The 20288-nt window shown below is 47.7% G+C and overlaps 1 protein-coding gene across 3 annotated transcripts in view; it reads left to right on the top strand.

The window, feature by feature from the left end:
• Window positions 1–5320: 5320 nt before the first annotated feature.
• The window catches only part of YWHAE (tyrosine 3-monooxygenase/tryptophan 5-monooxygenase activation protein epsilon), a 53552-nt gene continuing 38584 nt past the window's right edge, over window positions 5321–20288 (top strand). The window contains exon 1 of one of the 3 annotated variants that reach the window (XM_010339962.3): window positions 5321–5505. In XM_010339962.3, coding sequence (XP_010338264.1) covers window positions 5442–5505 — 64 coding nt within the window. In that variant the 5' untranslated portion in view covers window positions 5321–5441. The remainder of the gene's footprint in view (window positions 5506–20288) is intronic. The other 2 variants (XM_003929332.3, XM_074388338.1) reach the window with 2 other exon arrangements.

The raw sequence follows: 20288 nt of genomic DNA, 5'->3' as shown, positions 1-20288 counted from the left end.
AGAGCCACTGCACACCCCGCCAACTTTGTATTTTTAGTGAGATGGGGTTTCTCCGTGTTGCTCAGGCTGGTCTCGGACTTCTGAGCTCAGGCAATCCGCCTGCCTCAGAGTCTCAAAATGCTGGGATTACAGGTATGAGCCACTGCACCCAACTTAATTTTTGTACTTTTAGTAGGGACGGGGTTTCACTGTGTTGGCCAGGATGGTCTCTAGGTCCTGATCTCGTGATCCGCCCACCTTGGCCTCCCAAAGTTCTGGAATTGCAGGTGTGAGCCACAGCGCCCGGCCGTGATGTTTTCACACATGTATACATTATGTAATGATATCTTGGTAATTAGTGTATTCATCACCTTAAACACTTATCATTTCTTTTTGAGAACATTCAAAATCCTCTTTTCTAGCTGTTGGAAATACACAGGCATCACTGTGAGGTCTGGTCCCTGCTGTGCTGTGCAATAGACAACCAGAACTCACTCCTCCTCTAACCCTGTGTCCCTTCTCTCCAGGACAAACCGTATCCTTCAGTCACACATTTTTCCTTAACTTGGACATTTTCACACACACATTTTTCCCCAGCACTCCTTTGGCTGGTTCCGTACATTTTGGAACGTTGTGTTTTTATTTATCTCTAGTGGGTTTTTTTTTGGTCACCCTAATCGCAGAGAAAATAACCCAGGTAGTTTCTAATTTCTCTCGTTATTTCTTCTTTTACCTCTTGGCTGTTTAAGAATGTGCGATCAGCCAGGCATGGCGGCTCACGCCCCTAATCCCAGCATGTTGAGAGGCTGAGCCAGCTGGATCCTGAGATCAGGAGTTTGAGACCAGCCTGGCCAGCATGGTGAAACCCCATCTCTACTAATAATACAAAAAAAATTAGCTGGGCCTGTAATCCCAGCTACTCGAGAGGCTGAGGCAGAAGAACCACTTGAACCTGGGAGACGGAGTTTGCAGTAAGCCGAAATCACGCCACTGCACTCCTGCCTGGGGACAGAGTGACACGCTACCTCCCAAAAAAAAAAAAAAAAAGATGGGCGCAGTGGCTCAAGCCTGTAATCCCAGCACTTTGGGAGGCCGAGGCGGGCGGATCACGAGGTCAAGATATCAAGACCATCCTGGTCAACATGGTGAAACCCCGTCTCTATTAAAAATACAAAAATTAGGCCGGGCGCGGTGGCTCAAGCCTGTAATCCCAACACTTTGGGAGGCCGAGGTGGGTGGATCACGAGGTCAAGAGATCGAGACCATCCTGGTCAACATGGTAAAACCCCATCTCTACTAAAAAATACAAAAAAATTAGCTGGACATTGGTGGCGCGTGCCTGTAATCCCAGCTACTCAGGAGGCTGAGGCAGGAGAATTGCCTGAACCCAGGAGGCGGAGGTTGCGGTGAGCCGAGATCGCGCCATGGCACTCCAGCCTGGGTAACAAGAGCGAAACTCCGTCTCAAAAAAAAAAAAAAAAAAAAAAAGAGGCTGGATGCAGTAGCTCACACCTGTAATCCCAGCACTTTGGGAGGCCGAGGCGGGCAGATAGTACCTGAGGTCTGGAGTTGGAGAACATGGTGAAATCCTGTCTGTACTAAAAATACAAAAAATTAGCTAGCTGGGGATGGTGGCAGGCAGCTGTATTCCCAGCTACTCAGGAAGCTGAGAGGAGAGTTTCTTGAACCTGGAAGACAGAGGTTGCATGAACCAAGATTGCACCATTGCACTCTAGTTTCAGTGACAGAGTGAGACTCTGTCTCAGAAAAAAAAGAGCTCCAATCTGATCAGCTAGAAACTCTGTGGCCTGCCTCTATAGTGCTATTCCTATTTATCCTTTCCTTTCTATTTTCATTGCTACCATCTATTACCTTTGCTTATCCTCCTCTTTAATCAGTGCTATGCAACATTTATTAATATTTCTCAAATATAACAATGATGACATCATCCTCCATGCAAAATCATACAGCTCCCTTGGCCACAAAATCGGATGCAGAGTTGGGTCCGCTGGTGGAAGCCTGTATTCTCCCAGCTACTCGGGGGGTCAAGGTGAGACTGCTTGAGCTCAGTTCAGGGCCAGTGTGTGAAACACGGCAATATCCCTCCCCCTCCCCACTTTATTTTTTGAGACAGGGTCTCACTCTGTTACCCAGGCTGGAGTGCGCTGGTGCAATCACGATTCACTGCAGCTTCAACCTCCTGGGTTCAGGAGATCCTCCTGCTTCAGCCGCTGAAGGTCCTAAGATTTCCAGGTGTGAGCCAGCATGCGAGGCTCCTATGTCTCTTTTTTTCTGAGACAGTTTTGTTCTGTCTCCCAGGCTGCAGTGTAATGGCAGGATCTCGGCTCACTGCGACCTCCGCCTCCCAGGTTCAAGTGTTTTTTCTACCTTAGTCTCCCAAGTAGCTGGGATTAGAGGCATGAGCCAATGTGCCCCAGCCCCTATGTCTCCTAAAAAGTGAAATTGATGGCCGGGCGCGGTGGCTGACACCTGTAATCCCAGCACTTTGGGAGACCGAGGCAGGTGGACCATGAGGTCAGGAGTTTGAGACCAGCCTGGCCAACACGGTGAAACCCCATCTCTACTAAAAATACAAAAATTAGCCGGGTATGGTGACGGGCGTCTATAATCCTAGCTACTTGGGAGGCTGAGGCAAAACTGCTTGAATCCGGGAGGTGGAGGTTGCAGTGAGCCAAGACCACGTCACTGCACTCCAGCCTGGGTGACAGAGCAAGACTCCATCTCGAAAAAAAAAATTGATTCAAACTTCTTACCTTACTATCCAAGGTCCTTCACAATTTGATTCTAACCTACCTTTTTTTTGTTGTCATTGTTGAGATGGAGTTTCCCTCTGTCGTCCAGGCTGGAGTGCAATGGCGCGATCTCGGCTCACCACAACCTCCGCCTCCTGGGTTCAAGCAATTCTCCTGCCTCAGCCTCCTGAGTAGCTGAGATTACAGGTGTGTACCATCACGCCTGGCTTATTTTTTATTTTTTATTTTTTTGAGACGGAGTTTCGCTCTTGTTACCCAGGCTGGAGTGCAATGGCGCCATCTCGGCTCACTGCAACCTCCGCCTCCTGGGTTCAGGCAATTCTCCTGCCTCAGCCTCCTGAGTAGCTGGGATTACAGGCACGAGCCACCATGCCCAGCTAATTTTTTGTATTTTTAGTAGAGATGGGGTTTCACCATGTTGACCAGGATGGTCTCGATCTCTTGACCTCGTGATCCACCCGCCTCGGCCTCCCAAAGTGCTGGGATTACAGGCGTGAGCCACCACGCCCGGCTTATTTTTATTTTTATTTTTTATTTATTTATTATTTTTGTTTGTTTGTTTTTTGTTTGAGATGGAGTTTCGCTCTTGTTACCCAGGCTGGAGTGCAATGGCGTGATCTCGGCTCACTGCAACCTCCGCCTCCTGGGTTCAGGCAATTCTCCTGCCTCAGCCTCCTGAGTAGCTGGGATTACAGGCAATGTGCCACCATGCCCAGCTAATTTTTTGTATTTTTAGTAGAGACGGGGTTTCACCATGTTGACCAGGATGGTCTCTATCTCTCGACCTCGTGATCCACCCGCCTCGGCCTCCCAAAGTGCTGGGATTACAGGCTTGAGCCACCGCGCCCGGCTTTTCTTTAAATTAAATTTTTTTTTTTTTTTTTTTTTAAGACAGGGTTTCACCGTGTTTGCCAGGCTGGTTTTGAACTCCTGACCTCAGGTGATCCGCCTGCCTCTGCCTCCCAAAGTGCTGAGATTACAGGCGTGAGCCACCGTGCCCTGCTGGCCCTACATTTTTCTTTCTGTTTTTTTTTTTTTTTTTTTTTTTTGAGACATGGAGTTCACAGTTGCCCAGGCTTGGGTGCAGCTGCACTATCATGGCTCCCTTTAGCCCGGACCTCCTAAGCTCAGGCAATCCTCCCACCGAAGTCTCTTGGGTAGCTGGGACCACAGGTGACGTCGCCATGGCTGGTTAATTAAAAACGAAGTTTTTTTGTAGAGATGGGCTCTCACTATGTTGTCCAGGCTGGTCTCGAACTCCTGGGCTCAAGCGATTCTCCCGCCTCCGCCTCCCAAGCGCCAGGCACTGAAGCAATGTTCCCTGAGTTATTCCTGCCAGTTCAACTCTTCTATACCATGTACCCTACACCATCCTCTTCTAACAAATTCCCCGCTCCCATTCATGGCAGCCTCTGCGGGAAAAAGGTTAAACAGGAGAAGAAAAAGATGAGTGTGACGGCAACGTGGAGGCGTGGAAACTGCAGCTCCCCTGTCCCTGCCAACTGTAATAGGGCCCAGTGTTGTTGTTGTTGTATTTTTGAGACGGAGTTTTGCTCCTGTTGACCAGGCTGGAGTGTAATGGCGCTGTCTTGCCTCACTGCACCCTCCCCCTCCAGGCTTGAAATGATTCTCTTGCCTCAGTCTCCGGAGTAGCTGGGATTACAGGTGCCCGCCACCACCCCCGCCTCATATGTGCATTGTTTAGTAGAGACGGGTTTCCCCAAGTTGGCCAGGCTGGTATTGAACTCCTGACTCCAGTGATCCGCCGGCCTCGGCCTCCCAAAGTGCTAGGATGACAGGCGTGAGTCACCGCGCTTGGCCAGGGCCCAGTTCTTTACCCTGAGGGCAAAAGTGTCTGAAAAAGGCCCAGGGCCAGGCTTGGCGGAGAAAAACAGGGCGCTGGCCGGGCGCGGTGGCTCACGCCTGTTATCCCAGCACTTTGGGAGGCCGAGGCGGGCGGATCACCAGGTGAGGAGTTCGAGACCAGCCTGGCCAAGATGGAGAAACCCCGTCTCTACTAAAAATAAAAAAACCCAGCCGGGCGTGGAGGCGCGTGCCTGTAATCCCAGCTACTCCGGAGGCTGAGGCGGGAGAATCTCTTGAACCCGGGAGGCGGAGGTTGCAGCGAGCCGAGATCGCGCCATCGCACTCCAGCCTGGACGATAGGGTAAAATTCCATCTCAAAAAAATAGAAAGAAAAAGAAAAAGGATGAAGAAAACCAGGACGTAGTAGCGACAGCGCTGATTTCAGGCAGGAAGACCTGCCATGATGACAGAAACCGTCCCAGCCTCCGCGGTTGTTTTCCGCAGGCCGGGCCTCGGCTGTCGGTCTGCCCCAGGTCTCGCGCCCGCGGTTTTCAGGAGCAGCCCGGACCGGCCTGGCCTCAGCCATCGCGTTCCCCGGGGGCCGCTCTCTCGCGGCAGTCGCAGTTCCCGCCTCGAAGCTCCGGCGCCAGCTAAGCAGACGGAGGAGGGGCGTCTCCGGCGCGGGTTCCAGGACCCGCCCCCCGCGCCAGTTGCCAGGGAGCGGTTGCCATAGAGCTGAGCAGTTGTCCGCGTGCGCAGGCGGAAGTCCCGGATTGAGGCGCCGCCATTTTTGCTGCCCGGACGCGGAGCGAGAGGCTGAGAGAGTCGGAGACACTATCCGCTTCCATCCGCCGCGCAGACCCTGCCGGAGCCGCTGCCGCTATGGATGATCGGGAGGATCTGGTGTACCAGGCGAAGCTGGCCGAGCAGGCTGAGCGATACGACGGTGAGTTGGGGGGGCAACGGGGGGCTGGAATGCTCGGACCCTCTGCTGCCGCCCACAGAGGCCGGGAAGGGGAGACAAAATGGCGGCATCGCCCGCGAGTCTGGCCCGGGGGCTTGGGTTCGGGGAGCGGGACTTGACCTGGGAAGTCCCGGAGCGACGGGAGGCCGTGTGCCCCATAATGTGACCCCTTCGCCGTCCTCAGTTGCATACACCTCGCGGGCCGGGAGGCCGGGGCGGCGGGGTGGAGTTGTTGGTTGTAAAATGGCGGCCGGGGGGAGGGCGAGTCCCAGGGCGGGGGAGGGGGAGGAGATGGCAGGCGCTGTCTCCGAACCGGCCACCCCCAGGGGAGCTCCCGGGACTGCCCTGGGAGGTGGAGAGCGATTGGGTGGGGTGGCGGGGAAGGCAGCACCCGCCACACCGGAGAGCGCCGAGACCGGGAGCTGGAGCGCGGGCGCCTTTCAGGGAAATATGGCGGGTGGGGGCGGTGGCTTCTCCCCGGAGGCCCCGTGTGGGGCGGCGGCCGTGGAGTCTCACAAAGGAGAGCGTGGAGCGCGATGCGCTTCCTCGGGCCTGGGGCGGGGGGCGGCCCTGGGCGACGGCTGGGAGCGGGGAGCGGGTATCGCTACACTGGGTCCTGGGCGGTGGCGGGCTCCGGGGCCGCGATCGGGTTTCTTTCGCGTCCGCCGGCGCCGCGGAGTGAGGGGTTTCGGGCTTTTCCCCCTCGCCGCCTTCCGGGGAGGTCCAGAAGATCCGGGCTCCCGCCCCTTTTCCTCGCTCTAAATGGCCTAGCTCGAAGTTCCTGTAACCTTTCTCTGGCTCCGTCAGCAGCGGGTTCTGATGGATGGAACCGGGAGACCAGGGGGCTGCGCGACTCTGGGTTCGAGCCTCCGTCCACCCGTTGGGGAAAACGATGACTTTACACTTTGTGCGCACCCTCATGACACATGGAAAAAAGACCTGTTGAAATAAAGTTATTTCCAGTAGCGTTTAGTAACTGTATTTTGGTTGACTCTGCAGGCTCGGAATGCGGGTTTGTACTTCGTTGGGGACCTTAGCCTCTTCCAGGCACTCGGCCGGGTCTGGGGTCTTTGAATTACGGAGGTTGGAGGTCCTGTTCTGCTCTGTTCTTTTTTTTTTTTTTTTTTCTATTTTAAGTAAGTGGGTTTATGTAGGAATTTGAGTAGTTCCTCTTTGTTCGTTGTCCCTTTGCCTCGAACCGGTTCTTCAGTCTCTTTTCAGAACTTAATCGAAATATCCATTGTGTCTGCCAGGAAGTTTCTTCTTCATCCTCCCCCCATCCACCTTTTTTGACCTGTAGACTTGAATTACCCTCACATTTAGAATTTCGCGATTCTGTGGTATTAGGGAAACCAGAAGTTCTGTATGCGTGTGCTGTGGTTTTCATGCTTTTACATGGTAGGGTGGGGTGAGACATGGCTGGAATCTAGTGTCCTTGATCTGAGATTTTTCCTGGTTAAGGTACCTATATTTCAAAATGTTTCATAGGGCCCGTGCTTTCCTGGAAATGCCGATTTGGTCATGTGAATAACCTTAGGGCTGGTCCCCGTTATCAGAAATGAGGATTCAGGGATTTGAAAATAAGAAAAGGCCTCTAGAGCTCAAATGTAGGAAATATGCTGAACTAAATTTCGTCTTGTAAATTCTTTGATTGTTATTTGTATTGAACAAGGTTGCATGTTGGGGGAGGGAGGGGGTAAGATGGGGAAGTACAGCTCAAGGTCAGCTCTGTCTTTATTTCAGTGTTGAAAAATCAAACATATAGGTGTGCTTGTATTGGAAGACTCCCCTCCGCCCTCATCTCCAGATGTTCCCCTCTTTATCTATTAGTGTTCTCGGCAGGAAACAAATGATACTTGAATGCTTTCTGTTTTGTGGGGATTGGGGCTTTAAGTAAACTTGCCGTGGTAGCTAGAAAGAATGTGAGAGGTTTTTTTTTTTTAAACTCGTTTTAAAAATCGATTCGAAAGCTTATGATTGCAGTTTCCAAATAAATTACAGGTTATTGTAGTTACATTTTGGCGTGAGGATTTCTGACCGGAGCCTTTATTGGGTTTTGAACGTAGGACTCTTTGATACGGCCACATTATTACAGTTGTTAATGTTAGGTGTCCCCTTCAGCATCTAAAGCGATAGGAAAATCGATCTCCAAGGTGAGGAGCTATTCCTGTGACTTGGGTCGTAAGGTAAGGACTCAGTGGAAAGCAGAGGGGAGACAGACACCAGGAATCGGTCTCTACCTTTGTCCATTCCTTTATATTTAGGGCAATATTTTTTTGTTTCTGGTGACAAAAAGTTTTTCCTTTAGTTCTAGTCAGGAAACAGAATTGATCAAGTGTGCGGTGGTGGAAGAAGCTGAGACAATGTATTGGCAGGATTTCTTTTTTGGGTGCTTTTATGCAAGTGCTGGCTTTCTACCTGTCTTTTGCTCTTACCTCCCTGTGCTGCAGTAGGCTTATTTTATTTTGCTTGCTGTGTTAAACGAGTGCCTAAACTTCTTTGTAGCCTCATTTAATTCTGTCCTGGGGCATTGGAATCAATTTATATGGATTATTTAATGGTACGGGAGGAAGAGCTAAGCTGTGGTCAGGAAAAGGACAATTGTGGGTCACAGGAAATACTGAAGTTTGGGGCTAGGAGTTGAAGATATATCTAGCATCTTATCACTTTAACAAGCCAGTGGTCTAAGGAATCGTTTTTACATCGTTTAAAACCACATTAAGCAAGTCCATCATTTCTTTTTTTTTTTTTTGAGACGGAGTTTCGCTCTTGTTACCCAGGCTAGAGTGCAATGGTGCGATCTCGGCTCACCGCAACCTCCGCCTCCTGGGCTCAGGCAATTCTCCTGCCTCAGCCTCCTGAGTAGCTGGGATTACAGGCTCGTGCCACCATGCCCGGCTAATTTTTTGTATCTTTAGTAGAGACGGGGTGTCACCATGTTGACCAGGATGGTCTCGATCTCTCGACCTCGTGATCCACCCGCCTCAGCCTCCCAAAGTGCTGGGATTACAGGCTTGAGCCACCGCCACCGCGCCCGGCTCATTTCTTAACATTTCTCAAACAAGTCTTACCGTCCCATATATGAATTAGTAGAAAAATGTGGGGAATAGTCTGGGCGCAGTGGCTCAGGCCTGTCATCCCAGCACTTTGGAAGGCCGAGGTGGGTGGATCACCTGAGGTCTGGCCAATGTGGTGAAACCCCGTCTCTACAAAAATAAAATTAGCCGGGCATAGCCACTCAGGAGGCTGAGGTAGGAGAATTGCTTCAACCCTGGAGGTGGAGATTGCAGTGAGCCGAGATTGTGCCATTGCACTCCAGCCTGGGTGACAGATCGAGACTCGGGGGTAAAAAAAAAGGTGGACAATATAGAAGGGAAAAATGAATAGTTTTCCGATTTTGGGGAGCAGAGGGCCAACATAAACTGTATTTGGGCTTGTGTGGCAGCTGTTGATTTTGTCCTTTCTTAATCTCCTTGTCAAGATTGGCGCATGGGAGGTAGGATGAAGTTTGACGGTCATTTTTGATTGGTTAGGAATGCATCTATTGAGTCACTTGAGAGCTGTCCTGTGAAAACACCAGAACCTCACGTGTAGCTAGCTTATTCTGCTAGTTAGTGAAGAATGGAGAGGGAACATATGTGGAATGAACTTTTTACTACAGTTTTGTTAGGGAACAGATAGGTAGTAGTAAATTAACATTGTTAATAAATTTAGAAGCATTTAGGTTACCAATTTTTTGTAGGCCAGTAATTTTCCGTTGCCATTTCAGTTAATGGACTAACTTTTGGAGAAAAGGTTTTCTTCTACTTAAATACATAGACAGAACTGGGCAATATAGTGTTAAAACTTCCTTCTCACGCCTGTAATCCCAACACTTTGGGAGGCTGAGACAGGTGGATCAGGAGAGCAGGAGATCGAGACCATCCTGGCTAATACAGTTGAAACCCTGTCTCTACTGAAAATACAAAAATATTACTAGTCCCAGCTACTTGGGAGGCTGAGGCAGTAGTATCCCTTGAACCTGGGAATCAGAGGTTGCAGTGAGCTGAAATTATGCCACTGCACTGCAGCCTAGGTGACAGAGTGAGACTCCGTTCCCCCCTCCCCCCCAAAAAAAATCCCTTCTGCAAGTAGCACTTAGCCTGTATATTTAAAGCAGATACTCTTTAATGTATTCTTTTTTTTTTTTTTTTTTTTTTTTTGAGACGGAGTTTCGCTCTTGTTACCCAGGCTGGAGTGCAATGGCGCGATCTTGGCTCACCGCAACCTCCGCCTCCTGGGCTCAGGCAATTCTCCTGCCTCAGCCTCCTGAGTAGCTGGGATTACAGGCACGCGCCACCACGCCCAGCTAGTTTTTTGTATTTTTAGTAGAGACGGGGTTTCACCATGTTGACCAGGATGGTCTCGATCTCTCGACCTCGTGATCCACCCGCCTCGGCCTCCCAAAGTGCTGGGATTACAGGCTTGAGCCACCGCGCCCGGCCTAATGTATTCTTTTGGCTTTTGTATAGTATTGTATATATCTGGTATATTTCATTCTATTGTCTTTCACAAGTTTGGGATATAATGAAATCAAGAATCACTGCAATTTGCAGTGAAAGGTAAATTCTTTTTTTTTTTTTTTTTTTTTTTTTTTGGAGACGGAGTTTCGCTCTCATTACCCAGGCTGGAGTGCAATGGCGCGATCTCGGCTCACCGCAACCTCCACCTCCTGGGTTCAAGCAATTCTCCTGCCTCAGCCTCCTGAGTAGCTGGGATTACAGGCACACGCCACCATGCCCAGCTAATTTTTTGTATTTTTAGTAGAGACGGGGTTTCACCATGTTGACCAGGATGGTCTCGATCTCTCGACCTCGTGATCCACCCGCCTCGGCCTCCCAAAGTGCTGGGATTAGAGGCTTGAGCCACCGCGCCCGGCCTAAATTCTTTTTCTTTAAAGATGGGGTTTCACCATCTTGGTCAGGCTGGTCTTGAACTCCCAACCTCAGGTGATCCGCCTGCCTTGGCCTACAAAGTGCTTGGATTACAGGCGTGAGCCACCACGCCTGGGCGTGAAGTGTAAATTCTTACCCACTGTGGACATGCCTGGCACCTTTTTCACCTTTATATGAAAAGATTTCAGTTTAAGAGTGTGGGAAAGAACACTAATGGCAAGTATTAAAAAGCAAGATTGGCCGGGCGCAGCGGCTCACGCCTGTAATCCCAGCACTTTGGGAGGCCTAGGCAGGCAGATTGCCTTAGGTCAGGAGTTCAAGACCAGCCTCACCAACATGGTGAAACCCTGTCTCTACTAAAAATACAGAATTAGCTGGACATGGTGGTGTACGCCTGTAATCCCACCTACTCAGGAGGCTGAGGTAGGAGAATTGCTTGAACCCTGGAGGCTGAGGTTGCAGTGAGCTGAGATTGCGCCATTGCTCTCCAGCGTGGGCAACAAGAGCAAAGCTCTGTCTCAAAAAAAAAAAAAAAAAAAGGAATACAATATAGAAAAGCCATACAAATAGGCTTTTCATAATTATTTTATAGCTTAGTCAAAGGAATAGGAAATTAAAAAAAAATTTCTTGCTTTTAACCTGGTATACCAAGTGAAATTTCAGCCCCATAGATTAATATATTTCATTTACAAATACGTTTTAAATGCTTCAAGAAGCTGATCTGAAACCATTGATTTTTTTTTTTTGTTCTTTTTTGGAGGCAAAGTCTCATTCTGTCATCTAGGCTGGAGTGCTGTGGCACAATCTTGGCTTATTGCAACCTCTTCCTTCTGGGTTCAAGTGATTCTCCTGCTTCAGCCTCCCGAGTAGTAGCTGGAATTAAACCACTCACCACCGTGCCCGGCTAATTGTATTTTTAGTAGAGACAGGGTTTCACTGTGTTGTCCAGGCTGGTCTTGAACTCCTGACCTTAGATGATCGGCCACCTCAGCCTCCTAAAGTGCTGGGATTACAGGGGTGAGCCACTGCACCTGACTTAAATGCTTAATTTTTGTTGGTACAAATTAGGTGTTTCTTTTTTTTTTGAGAGACAGGGTCTCGCTGTGTTGCCCAGGCTGCACTGCAGTGGCTATTCACAAGTCCATTCCCACTACTGATGAGCACAGGAGTTTTGACCTGCTCCATTTCTGACCTGGGCCGGTTCACCCCTCCTTAGGCAGCCTGGTGGTTCTCCGCTCTCGGACTGTCGCCATACTGATGCTGAACTTAGTGCGAACACCAGATTGGCATAGTGCACTACAGCCCAAAATTCCAGGGCTCAAGCGATCCTCCAGCCTTAGCCTCCCGAGTAGCTGGGACTACAGGCACATGCCAGTACGCACTGCATAATATTAGGTGTATATATTTATAGGAAGACTAAATTTTTAAACTAACTTTTTTTTTTTTTTTTTTTTTTTTGCGCGATGGGGTGTCGCTCTGTGCCCAGGCTGGAGTGCAATGTTGCGATCTCGACTCACTGAAACCTCCGCCTCCTGGGTTCAAGTGATTCTCCTGCCTCAGTCTTCCGAGTAGCTGGGACTACAGGTGCATGCCACCACACCTGGCTACTGTATTTTTAGTAGAGATGGGGTTTCATCATGTTGGAGAGGCTGGTCTTGAACTCCTGACTTGGTGATCTACCTGCGTCGATCACCAGAGTGCTGGGATTACAGGAGTGAGCCACTGTGCCTGTTTTTTTTTGTTTTTATTGTTTTTGTTTTTTTGTTGACAGGGTCTTGCTCTCTCTCATCTAGGCTGAAGTGCATTGTTGCTGTTACAGCCCACTGCAGGCTTGACCTGCTGGGTTCAAGTGATCCTCCTACTTTAGTCTCCCAAGTAGCTGGGACTACTGCGCCTGCCTAATTTTTTTGTTTTGTTTTTAGAGATGGGGTCTATCTATGTTGCCCAGGGTGGTCTTGAACTCCTGGACTTCCACCGCGGCCTCCCAGAATGCTGGGATTACAGGTGCGAGCCACTGGCCATGGCCTTAACTTTATATTATTACATACATGTACATAACATTTATGCAGCACCTCACATTTCACAGACCACTTTGACAAAAGTTTTTTTACTTTATGTAACAAAATTGAAGCAGGTAAAGTGTACTCCCGTTTTCTGGTTCAAAAAAGTGAACTTGAGAGAGAGAGTGATTTTTCTATAAACATATGGCTAATCAGTTATTAAATGGTCAAGCCAGAATTTATGTGTCTGCTGACCTTTAGACCGGTACACTTTTCCTCCTTAACCATTCACAAGAGACTTTTGTTGAAGTAAGATGTTGCCTTTTAGGGGAGCAGGGGGTGAGTAGGGTATGCTTGTTCTTTAACAATTCAAATAATAATTCACATTTTTGTGTTTATGATGACTAATATCCATGGTGAATTGTAGTCAAAATAATCTTTTCATTTTTTTTTTTGAGATGGAGTTTTGCTCTTGTTACCCAGGCTGGAGTGCAATGGCGCGATCTCGGCTCACCGCAACCTCCGCCTCTTGGGTTCAAGCAATTCTCCTGTCTCAGCCTCCTGAGTAGCTGGAATTACAGGCACGCGCCACCATGCCCAGCTAATTTTTGTATTTTTAGTAGAGACGGGATTTCACCATGTTGACCAGAATGGTCTTGATCTCTTGACCTCATGATCCACCTGCCTCGGCCTCCCAAAGTGCTGGGATTACAGGCGTGAGCCACTGTGCTCAGCAATCTTTTCATTTTTTAAGGAAACCTGATGGCTTTCTTTCAAAGAAAAAATCCCATCTCAGGGCACAGTGAAACTAAAAATGAAGGGAATTTTAGATACTGTCAGAATGTGTATTAACATGCAGTTTCTTAAAAACTATGGTTTTTTTTGTAGACCTCACCTCTTTAAGAAAAACAACAACAACAACAAAGTCCTGGTCTGATACAGTGACTCATGCCTGTAATCCCTGCACTTTGGAAGACCAAGGCAGGCAGATCACCTGAGGCTGGGAGTTCAAGACCAGCCTGGCCAACATTGATGAAAGCCCATCTCTACTAAAAAAGACAAAAATTAGGCTGGGTGCAGTGGCTTACACCTGTAATCCCAGCACTTTGGAAGACCAAGGCAGGTGGATCACTGGAGGTCAGGAGTTCAAGACCAGCCTGGCGAATACGGTGAAACGCAGTCTCTACTAAAAATACAAAAATTAGCCGGTCTGTGGTGCTGTGCACCTGTAGTCCCAGCTACTCAGGTAGGGAGGCGGAGGTTGCAGTGAGTGGAGATCACACTATCGCACTCCAGCCTGGGCTACAGAGGGAAACCCTGTCTCAAAAAAAAAGCCGCATGGTTTATCATAATGTCTGTATTAGGATATGGCTGATGCTGTGCATTTCTCTAAAGTAGTTTTAAAATACTGTCCTCTCTCAACTTTGTCTTTTTTTATTTATTTATTTTTTATTTTTATTTTTTTTATTTTTGAGACGGAGTTTCGCTCTTGTTGCCCAGGCTGGAGTGCAATGGCACGATCTCGGCTCACCGCAACCTCCGCCTCCTGGGTTCAGGCAATTCTCCTGCCTCAGCCTCCTGAGTAGCTGGGATTACAGGCACGTGCCACCATGCCCAGCTAATGTTTTGTATTTTTAGTAGAGACGGGGTTTCACCATGTTGACCAGGATGGTCTCGATCTCTCGACCTCGTGATCCACCCACCTCGGCCTCCCAAAGTGCTGGGATTACAGGCTTGAGCCACCGTGCCCGGCTACTTTGTCTTTTTTTTAAATTTAAAGACGAGTCGGCCGCGTGTGGTGGCTCAAGCCTGTAATCCCAGCACTTTGGGAGGCCGAGGTGGGTGGATCACGAGGTCGAGAGATCGAGACCATCCTGGTCAACATGGTGAAACCCCGTCTCTACTAAAAATACTAAAAATTAGCTGGGCATGGTGGCATGTGCCTGTAATCCCAGCTACTCAGGAGGCTGAGGCAGGAGAATTGCCTGAACCCAGGAGGCGGAGGTTGCGGTGAGCCAAGATCACGCCATTGCACTCTAGCCTGGGTAACAAGAGCTAAACTCCGTCTCAAAAAAAAAAAAAAAAAAGACAGGGTCTCACTCTCACCCAGGCTGAAGTGCAGTGGCGCAGTCTTGGCTCACTGCAGCCTCTGTCTTCCAGGTTTAGGTGATTCTCTCACCTTAGCCTCCCATATAGCTGTTTTTATGTATTTTTAGTAGAGATGGGGTTTCACCTTGTTGCTCAGGCAGGTCTTTGAACTGGACTCAAGCAATCTGTGTCAGACTTGGCTTCCCAAAGTGCTGGGATTACAGGCATGAGCCACCACATCCGGCCACCTTTATCTTACCTGAATGCTGTTAAGTTGTTGAATGCTGTTAAGTTGTTGAGTTAATGATGGAGTTATGCAACTCTTTTTGTTTGTTTTTGAGAGGGAGTCTCTCACTCTGTGACCCAGATTGGAGTGCAGTGGTGTAATCTTTGCTCATTGCACCCTCCACCTGCTGGGTTCAAGTGATTCTCCTGCCTCAGCTTCCCTAGTAATTGAGATTAAAGGTGACTGCCACCATGCCCAGCTAATTTTTGTCTTTTTTTGAGACAGAGTTTTGCTCTTGTTGCCCAGGCCGGGATGCGGTGGCACAATCTCATCTCATTGCAACCTCTACTTTCCAGGTTTAAGCAGTTCTCCTGCCTCAGCCTCCCAAGTAGCTGGGATCACAGGCATGCGCCACCATTCCCGGATAATTTTGTATTTTTAGTAGAAACAGGATTTCTCCATGTTGGTCGTGCTGGCCTCGAACTTAAACCTCAAAACAATCTACCCACCTTGGCCTCTCAAAGTGTTGGGGTTATAGGCGTGAGCCACCGCTCCCAGCCAGATTTGGCATACAACTTTTAGGAGGGGCAGAGGTTGGCGTATGATTCACTAACGTTCCCGATAGTTGACTAGATAGCTGTCAAACAGAATCCCTTAAGGAGTACCAAGGAACAGCAAGAAAAATGGTTATTTTTACTATTTTTGAAATGGCCAATTAGCAGTTTGAGGTATATGTATGTTTGGTGTTTAGTCATCATAAACACCAAACACACACACACACTTTTTTTTTTTTTTGAGATGGAGTCTCTCTGTTGCCCAGGCTGGAGTTCAGTGGCATAGTCTCTGCTTACTGCAGCTTCTGCCTCCCGGGTTCAAGCAATTCTGCTTCAGCCTCCCAAGTACTGGGATTACAGCTATGCGCTACCACACCTGGCTAATTTTTTGTATTTTTAGTAGAGACAGGGTTCATCATGTTGGCCAGGCTGGTCTTCAACTCCTGACTTGAGGTGATCTTCCCACTTTGGCCTCCCAAAGTGCTGGGATTCCAGATGTGAGCCACCATGCCCGCACCCCCCTCCCCCCTTTTTTTTTTCTGGGAGACAAGGTCTTGCTCTGGCCAAGCTTAGGTTGCATTGATGGCAGTAATGATTCACTGCAGCCTCAACCTCCCAGGCTCTCAAGTGATCCTCCCATATCAGCCTGCCACATAGCTGGGCCCACAGCTGTGTACCTCAACACTTGGCTAATTTAAAAGAACTTACTATATTCCTCAGGCTGGAATGCAGTGGCACCGTTAAGGCTTACTGTTGCCTTGACCTCCTGGGCTCACGATCCATCTCAGCATCCTAAGTAGCTGGGACTACAGAAATATACCACCATTTCTGGCTAATTTTGTACAGGGATTTTACCATGTTGCCCAGACTGGTCTTGAACTCTGGAGCTTAAGAGATTCATTTGCCTTGGCCTCCCAAAGTTTTGGGATTATAGGTGTGAGCCACCATGGCTGGCAGAGTAAGTTTTTTTGGTAGAGGCGGGGTCTCAGTGGGTTGTCCAGGCTGGTCTTGAACTCCTGCGCTCATGTGATTCTCTCTTCAAATAGCTGGTGTCACCATGCCCCGCTAACTAAAAAATATTTTTTTATAGACACACGATCCCACTTTATTGCCCAGGTGACTCCTGGCTTCAAGCGATCCTCCCGCTTTGGCTTCCCCAAAGTTTGGGGGTTACAGGCATGAGCCAGTGTGCCCAGCCAGCTTGATATATTTAGACATTGGTATATCCAAATTGACAAATTGGGTTGCCAGCAGAACTTTATGGTTTGCGCTTTGTAACTAAATGTTCATGCTAGTCATGGCCCCAAGAACAATTTCAGAAGTTCATTCAAATTTATTAAATTGTAGCAAATAAAATCACCATAATGTAACATCCAGATGAGCACATCTTGAAAAGACTAATTCATAAGCTATGACAGCAGGCATCAACTGGGATTGTCCTGGGCCACAGAGTTGCCTGTGGTGACTCTACTTAAAGCCATTTTGTTACTAGATTTTCTCATTTAGACGCACAGGAAAGTTTCCTAAACTTTGTCCATCCTTCTGTCACAAAGATACCTTAGATCTCAGTCTAGGAGATTTTGACTTTCAGTTTTTTCAAATGCAGTTAGCATTTGGCAGAACATAAGTCAAAGGAAAAGTGAAAATTTCCTCCTAGCTCCCTCCCCCACAAATGGGAACATGCTAGTCAAGGATATGGTAGTTGCTGAAAATAGAGCTTGCTGGCATACCAAATCATCAGTCTGATGGTGTCAATGCCAAGCATGTTGGTTTTATTATGTCTACCTTGAGCTAGTTCTGTATTTAAAATGTAATAGCCGTAGGTATTGGTAATGGTGTCCTAAGCTCACAGCTTTCCCCACGTAAATTTTATTTTTTTGTTTTTACAAGTCTTTTTCATACCAAATGCCCACATAAAAATGTAAAGACACCCACATCTTGTTACGACTGTTTTATTTAGAACACCAAACTGTATAGTTGAGAACATATGACCATGATCCTGGCTTATCTCTTTTGATATTTTAATCTTGAATTTATTGCCCTTCCAGTAATCTGTCATAGTGGTGGGACAGATGTGTTGTTGGTGGGCTTGGTTTGGATCAGGTCAGGGTTCTATGGACCTAAAGCAACATGAACTGTGTTTAATTCTTCCTTCATATCTAAAGCTTCAAGGGGACACATTCCTGTAAGAAGAGTTATAACAGTATTTTTTTTTTTTTTTTTTTTTTTTTTTTTGAGGAGGAGTTTCGCTCTTGTTACCCAGGCTGGAGTGCAATGGCGCGATCTCGGCTCACCGCAACCTCCGCCTCCTGGGTTCAGGCAATTCTCCTGCCTCAACCTCCTGAGTAGCTGGGATTACAGGCACGCACCACCATGCCCAGCTAATTTTTGTATTTTTAGTAGAGACGGGGTTTCACCATGTTGACCAGGATGGTCTCGATCTCTCGACCTCGTGATCCACCCACCTCGGCCTCCCAAAGTGCTGGGATTACAGGCTTGAGCCACCGCGCCCGGCTACAACAGTATTTTATAATTTGGCAAATGTGGCATATCTGCCATCACAGAATGCACAGGAATCATTGGGTTCCTTTTCTTTTGAATGGGGATTAGTGATGTCTCTTTTGCCTACTAATTTACAGGGTGGGAATGAAATGGGCGTTTTGTAAACTGCAAAGTGTAATAGGTGTCAGTACTACTTACTGTGAGACATTCTTACCTAAAGTGAAAGGTCACATAATTGTTTTTCTTCTTGCCGTGCTAGGTTCATATTAGGAGATGATAACCTACCTTTTGAGTTATTCTTAGCGAGTGCATTCTTCTGTACTTAGTCCTCAAGTAAGATCTGCACAAATAAATGTTCTCAAAATCCTTCATCTTACATCAGTAAATTTTTTTTTTTTTTTAGATGGAATTTCGCTCTTGTTAGCCAGGCTGGAGTGCAATGGCGCGATCTCGGCTCACCGCAACCTCCGCCTCCTCGGTTCAGGCAATTCTCCCGCCTCAGCCTCCTGAGTAGCTGGGATTACAGGCACGCGCCACCACGCCCAGCTAATTTTTTGTATTTTTAGTAGAGACGGGGTTTCACCATGTTGACCAGGATGGTCTCTATCTCTCGACCTCGTGATCCACCCGCCTCGGCCTCCCAAAGTGCTGGGATTACAGGCTTGAGCCACCTCACCCGGCCCAAATTTACGTTGTTTTTAACTCTCTGATATATGGCAGGGGTTGCCATCTGATATATGGCAGGGGTTGCAAGTGCCCGGGCCATGTACCTGTACTGGTCCGTAGAAAAATTGTCTGCCATGAAGCTGCTCCCTGGTGCCAGAAAGGTTGGGGACCATTGATGCATGGGACTAAAGCTTTATAGATGGCTGGATAAGAAGCCTTAGGAACTCAGTAAATCACGTTATTGTTCTGCCTTTTCTTTGTGTAGCTTTTCAGTAGATGACTTTTTAGGTACGTAGTTGGGAGGCCTGGGGTAATGACCACGGGGGACCTTGATGTTTTCCTCTAGAGCAGTTGCTGGCAAATTTTCATCTTAGCAGTTACTAAATGTGCATCATTAATATGGTCTCTATGCCTTTATTGTATTGCTGTAGATTTCTTTACCTTTTCTCATTTCAGAATGCTGCCAACATTTGTTCATTCGTTTTATCTTTACATTTTTTCCTTGTCTGTTACACTACATGAGTATTGTTTTCCAATTTTGTCTATTTTAAAAGCTAAAAGAATATTGAGACTTCAGTAGGATTCTGTTTGGCAGTCTTCTTTATGACTGACAATAGGTAAAGAGAACATTTAGTTTGAAACTATTTAAGAGGTCTCAGGTCAAGTCTGGATAGATGGGCAAGTAGATTTGTCTCACTAAGTACAAGAAGATGTGATTTTTCTTTTCTTTTTCTTCTTTTTTTGAGACAGTCTCGTTCTGTTGCCCAGACTGGAGTGCGGTAGACGTGATCTCAGCTCACTGCAACCTTCATCTCCTGGGTTCAAGTGATTCTTCTCCCTTAGCCTCCCTAGTAGCTGGGACTACAGGCATGCACCACCATACCCAACTAGTTTTTGTATTTTGAGTAGAGATGGGGTTTACCCATGTTGGCCAGACTGGTCTTGAATTCCTGACCTCACGTGATCCCCCTCAGCTTCCCAAAGTGCTGGGATTACAAGCATGAGTCCCCATGCTTTGCCGAGAAAATACGATTTAAAGTATTAAAATACACTCTTTTCCTTAATGTATACATTTTGTTTTTAGACAGAGTTTGCTCTTGTTGCCCAGGCTGGACTGCAATGGCAAGATCTTTGCTCACCGCAATCTCTGTCTCCCGAGTTCTCGAGTAGCTGGGATTACAGGCATGCACCACCATACTCAGCTAATTTTGTATTTTTAGTAGAGGCATGGTTTCTCCATGTTGGTCAGGCTGGTTTCTTGAACTCAGTCTCAGGCTATCTGCCCAATTAAGCCTCCCCAAAGTGCTGGGATTACAGGTGTGAGCCACCACACCTGGCCTGTTTTACATTTCTTACTGCAAAAGATGAATTTAAATGTAAAGTCAGCAGTACAAGCATATCAAGTAATGAAAACTACTTCCTGCTAGAAGTAACTTGTCTCCTTTCAGAACTTCTTTGCTCCAGTGCCTATCTATAAATGTGTGTGTGTTTTTCCTTTTTTTTTTTTTTTTTTTTAAATGCAGAATCTTGTTCTCTTGCCCAGGCTGGATTACAGTGGCACAGTCTTGGCTTACTGCATCCGTGACCTTGGGCTCAAGTGATGGTGTGCACCGCCAGTCCTGGCCAAGTTTTATTTATTTATTTTTATTTGGAGACATGCTCTGTTGCCCAGGCTGGAGTGCAGTGGTGCCATCTTGGCTCACTGCAACATGTGCCTCCCAGGTTCAAGCAGTTCTCCTGCCTCAGCCTCCTGAGTAGGTGGGATTACAGGCATGTGCCATGTGGGAACTAGAAA

This window comes from Saimiri boliviensis, chromosome 17 (assembly GCF_048565385.1).
Source record: "Saimiri boliviensis isolate mSaiBol1 chromosome 17, mSaiBol1.pri, whole genome shotgun sequence".
NCBI classification, from domain to species: domain Eukaryota; kingdom Metazoa; phylum Chordata; class Mammalia; order Primates; family Cebidae; genus Saimiri; species Saimiri boliviensis.
Note: the sequence above shows the minus strand (reverse complement) of the source record. Positions and strands in the feature narration are given on the sequence as shown.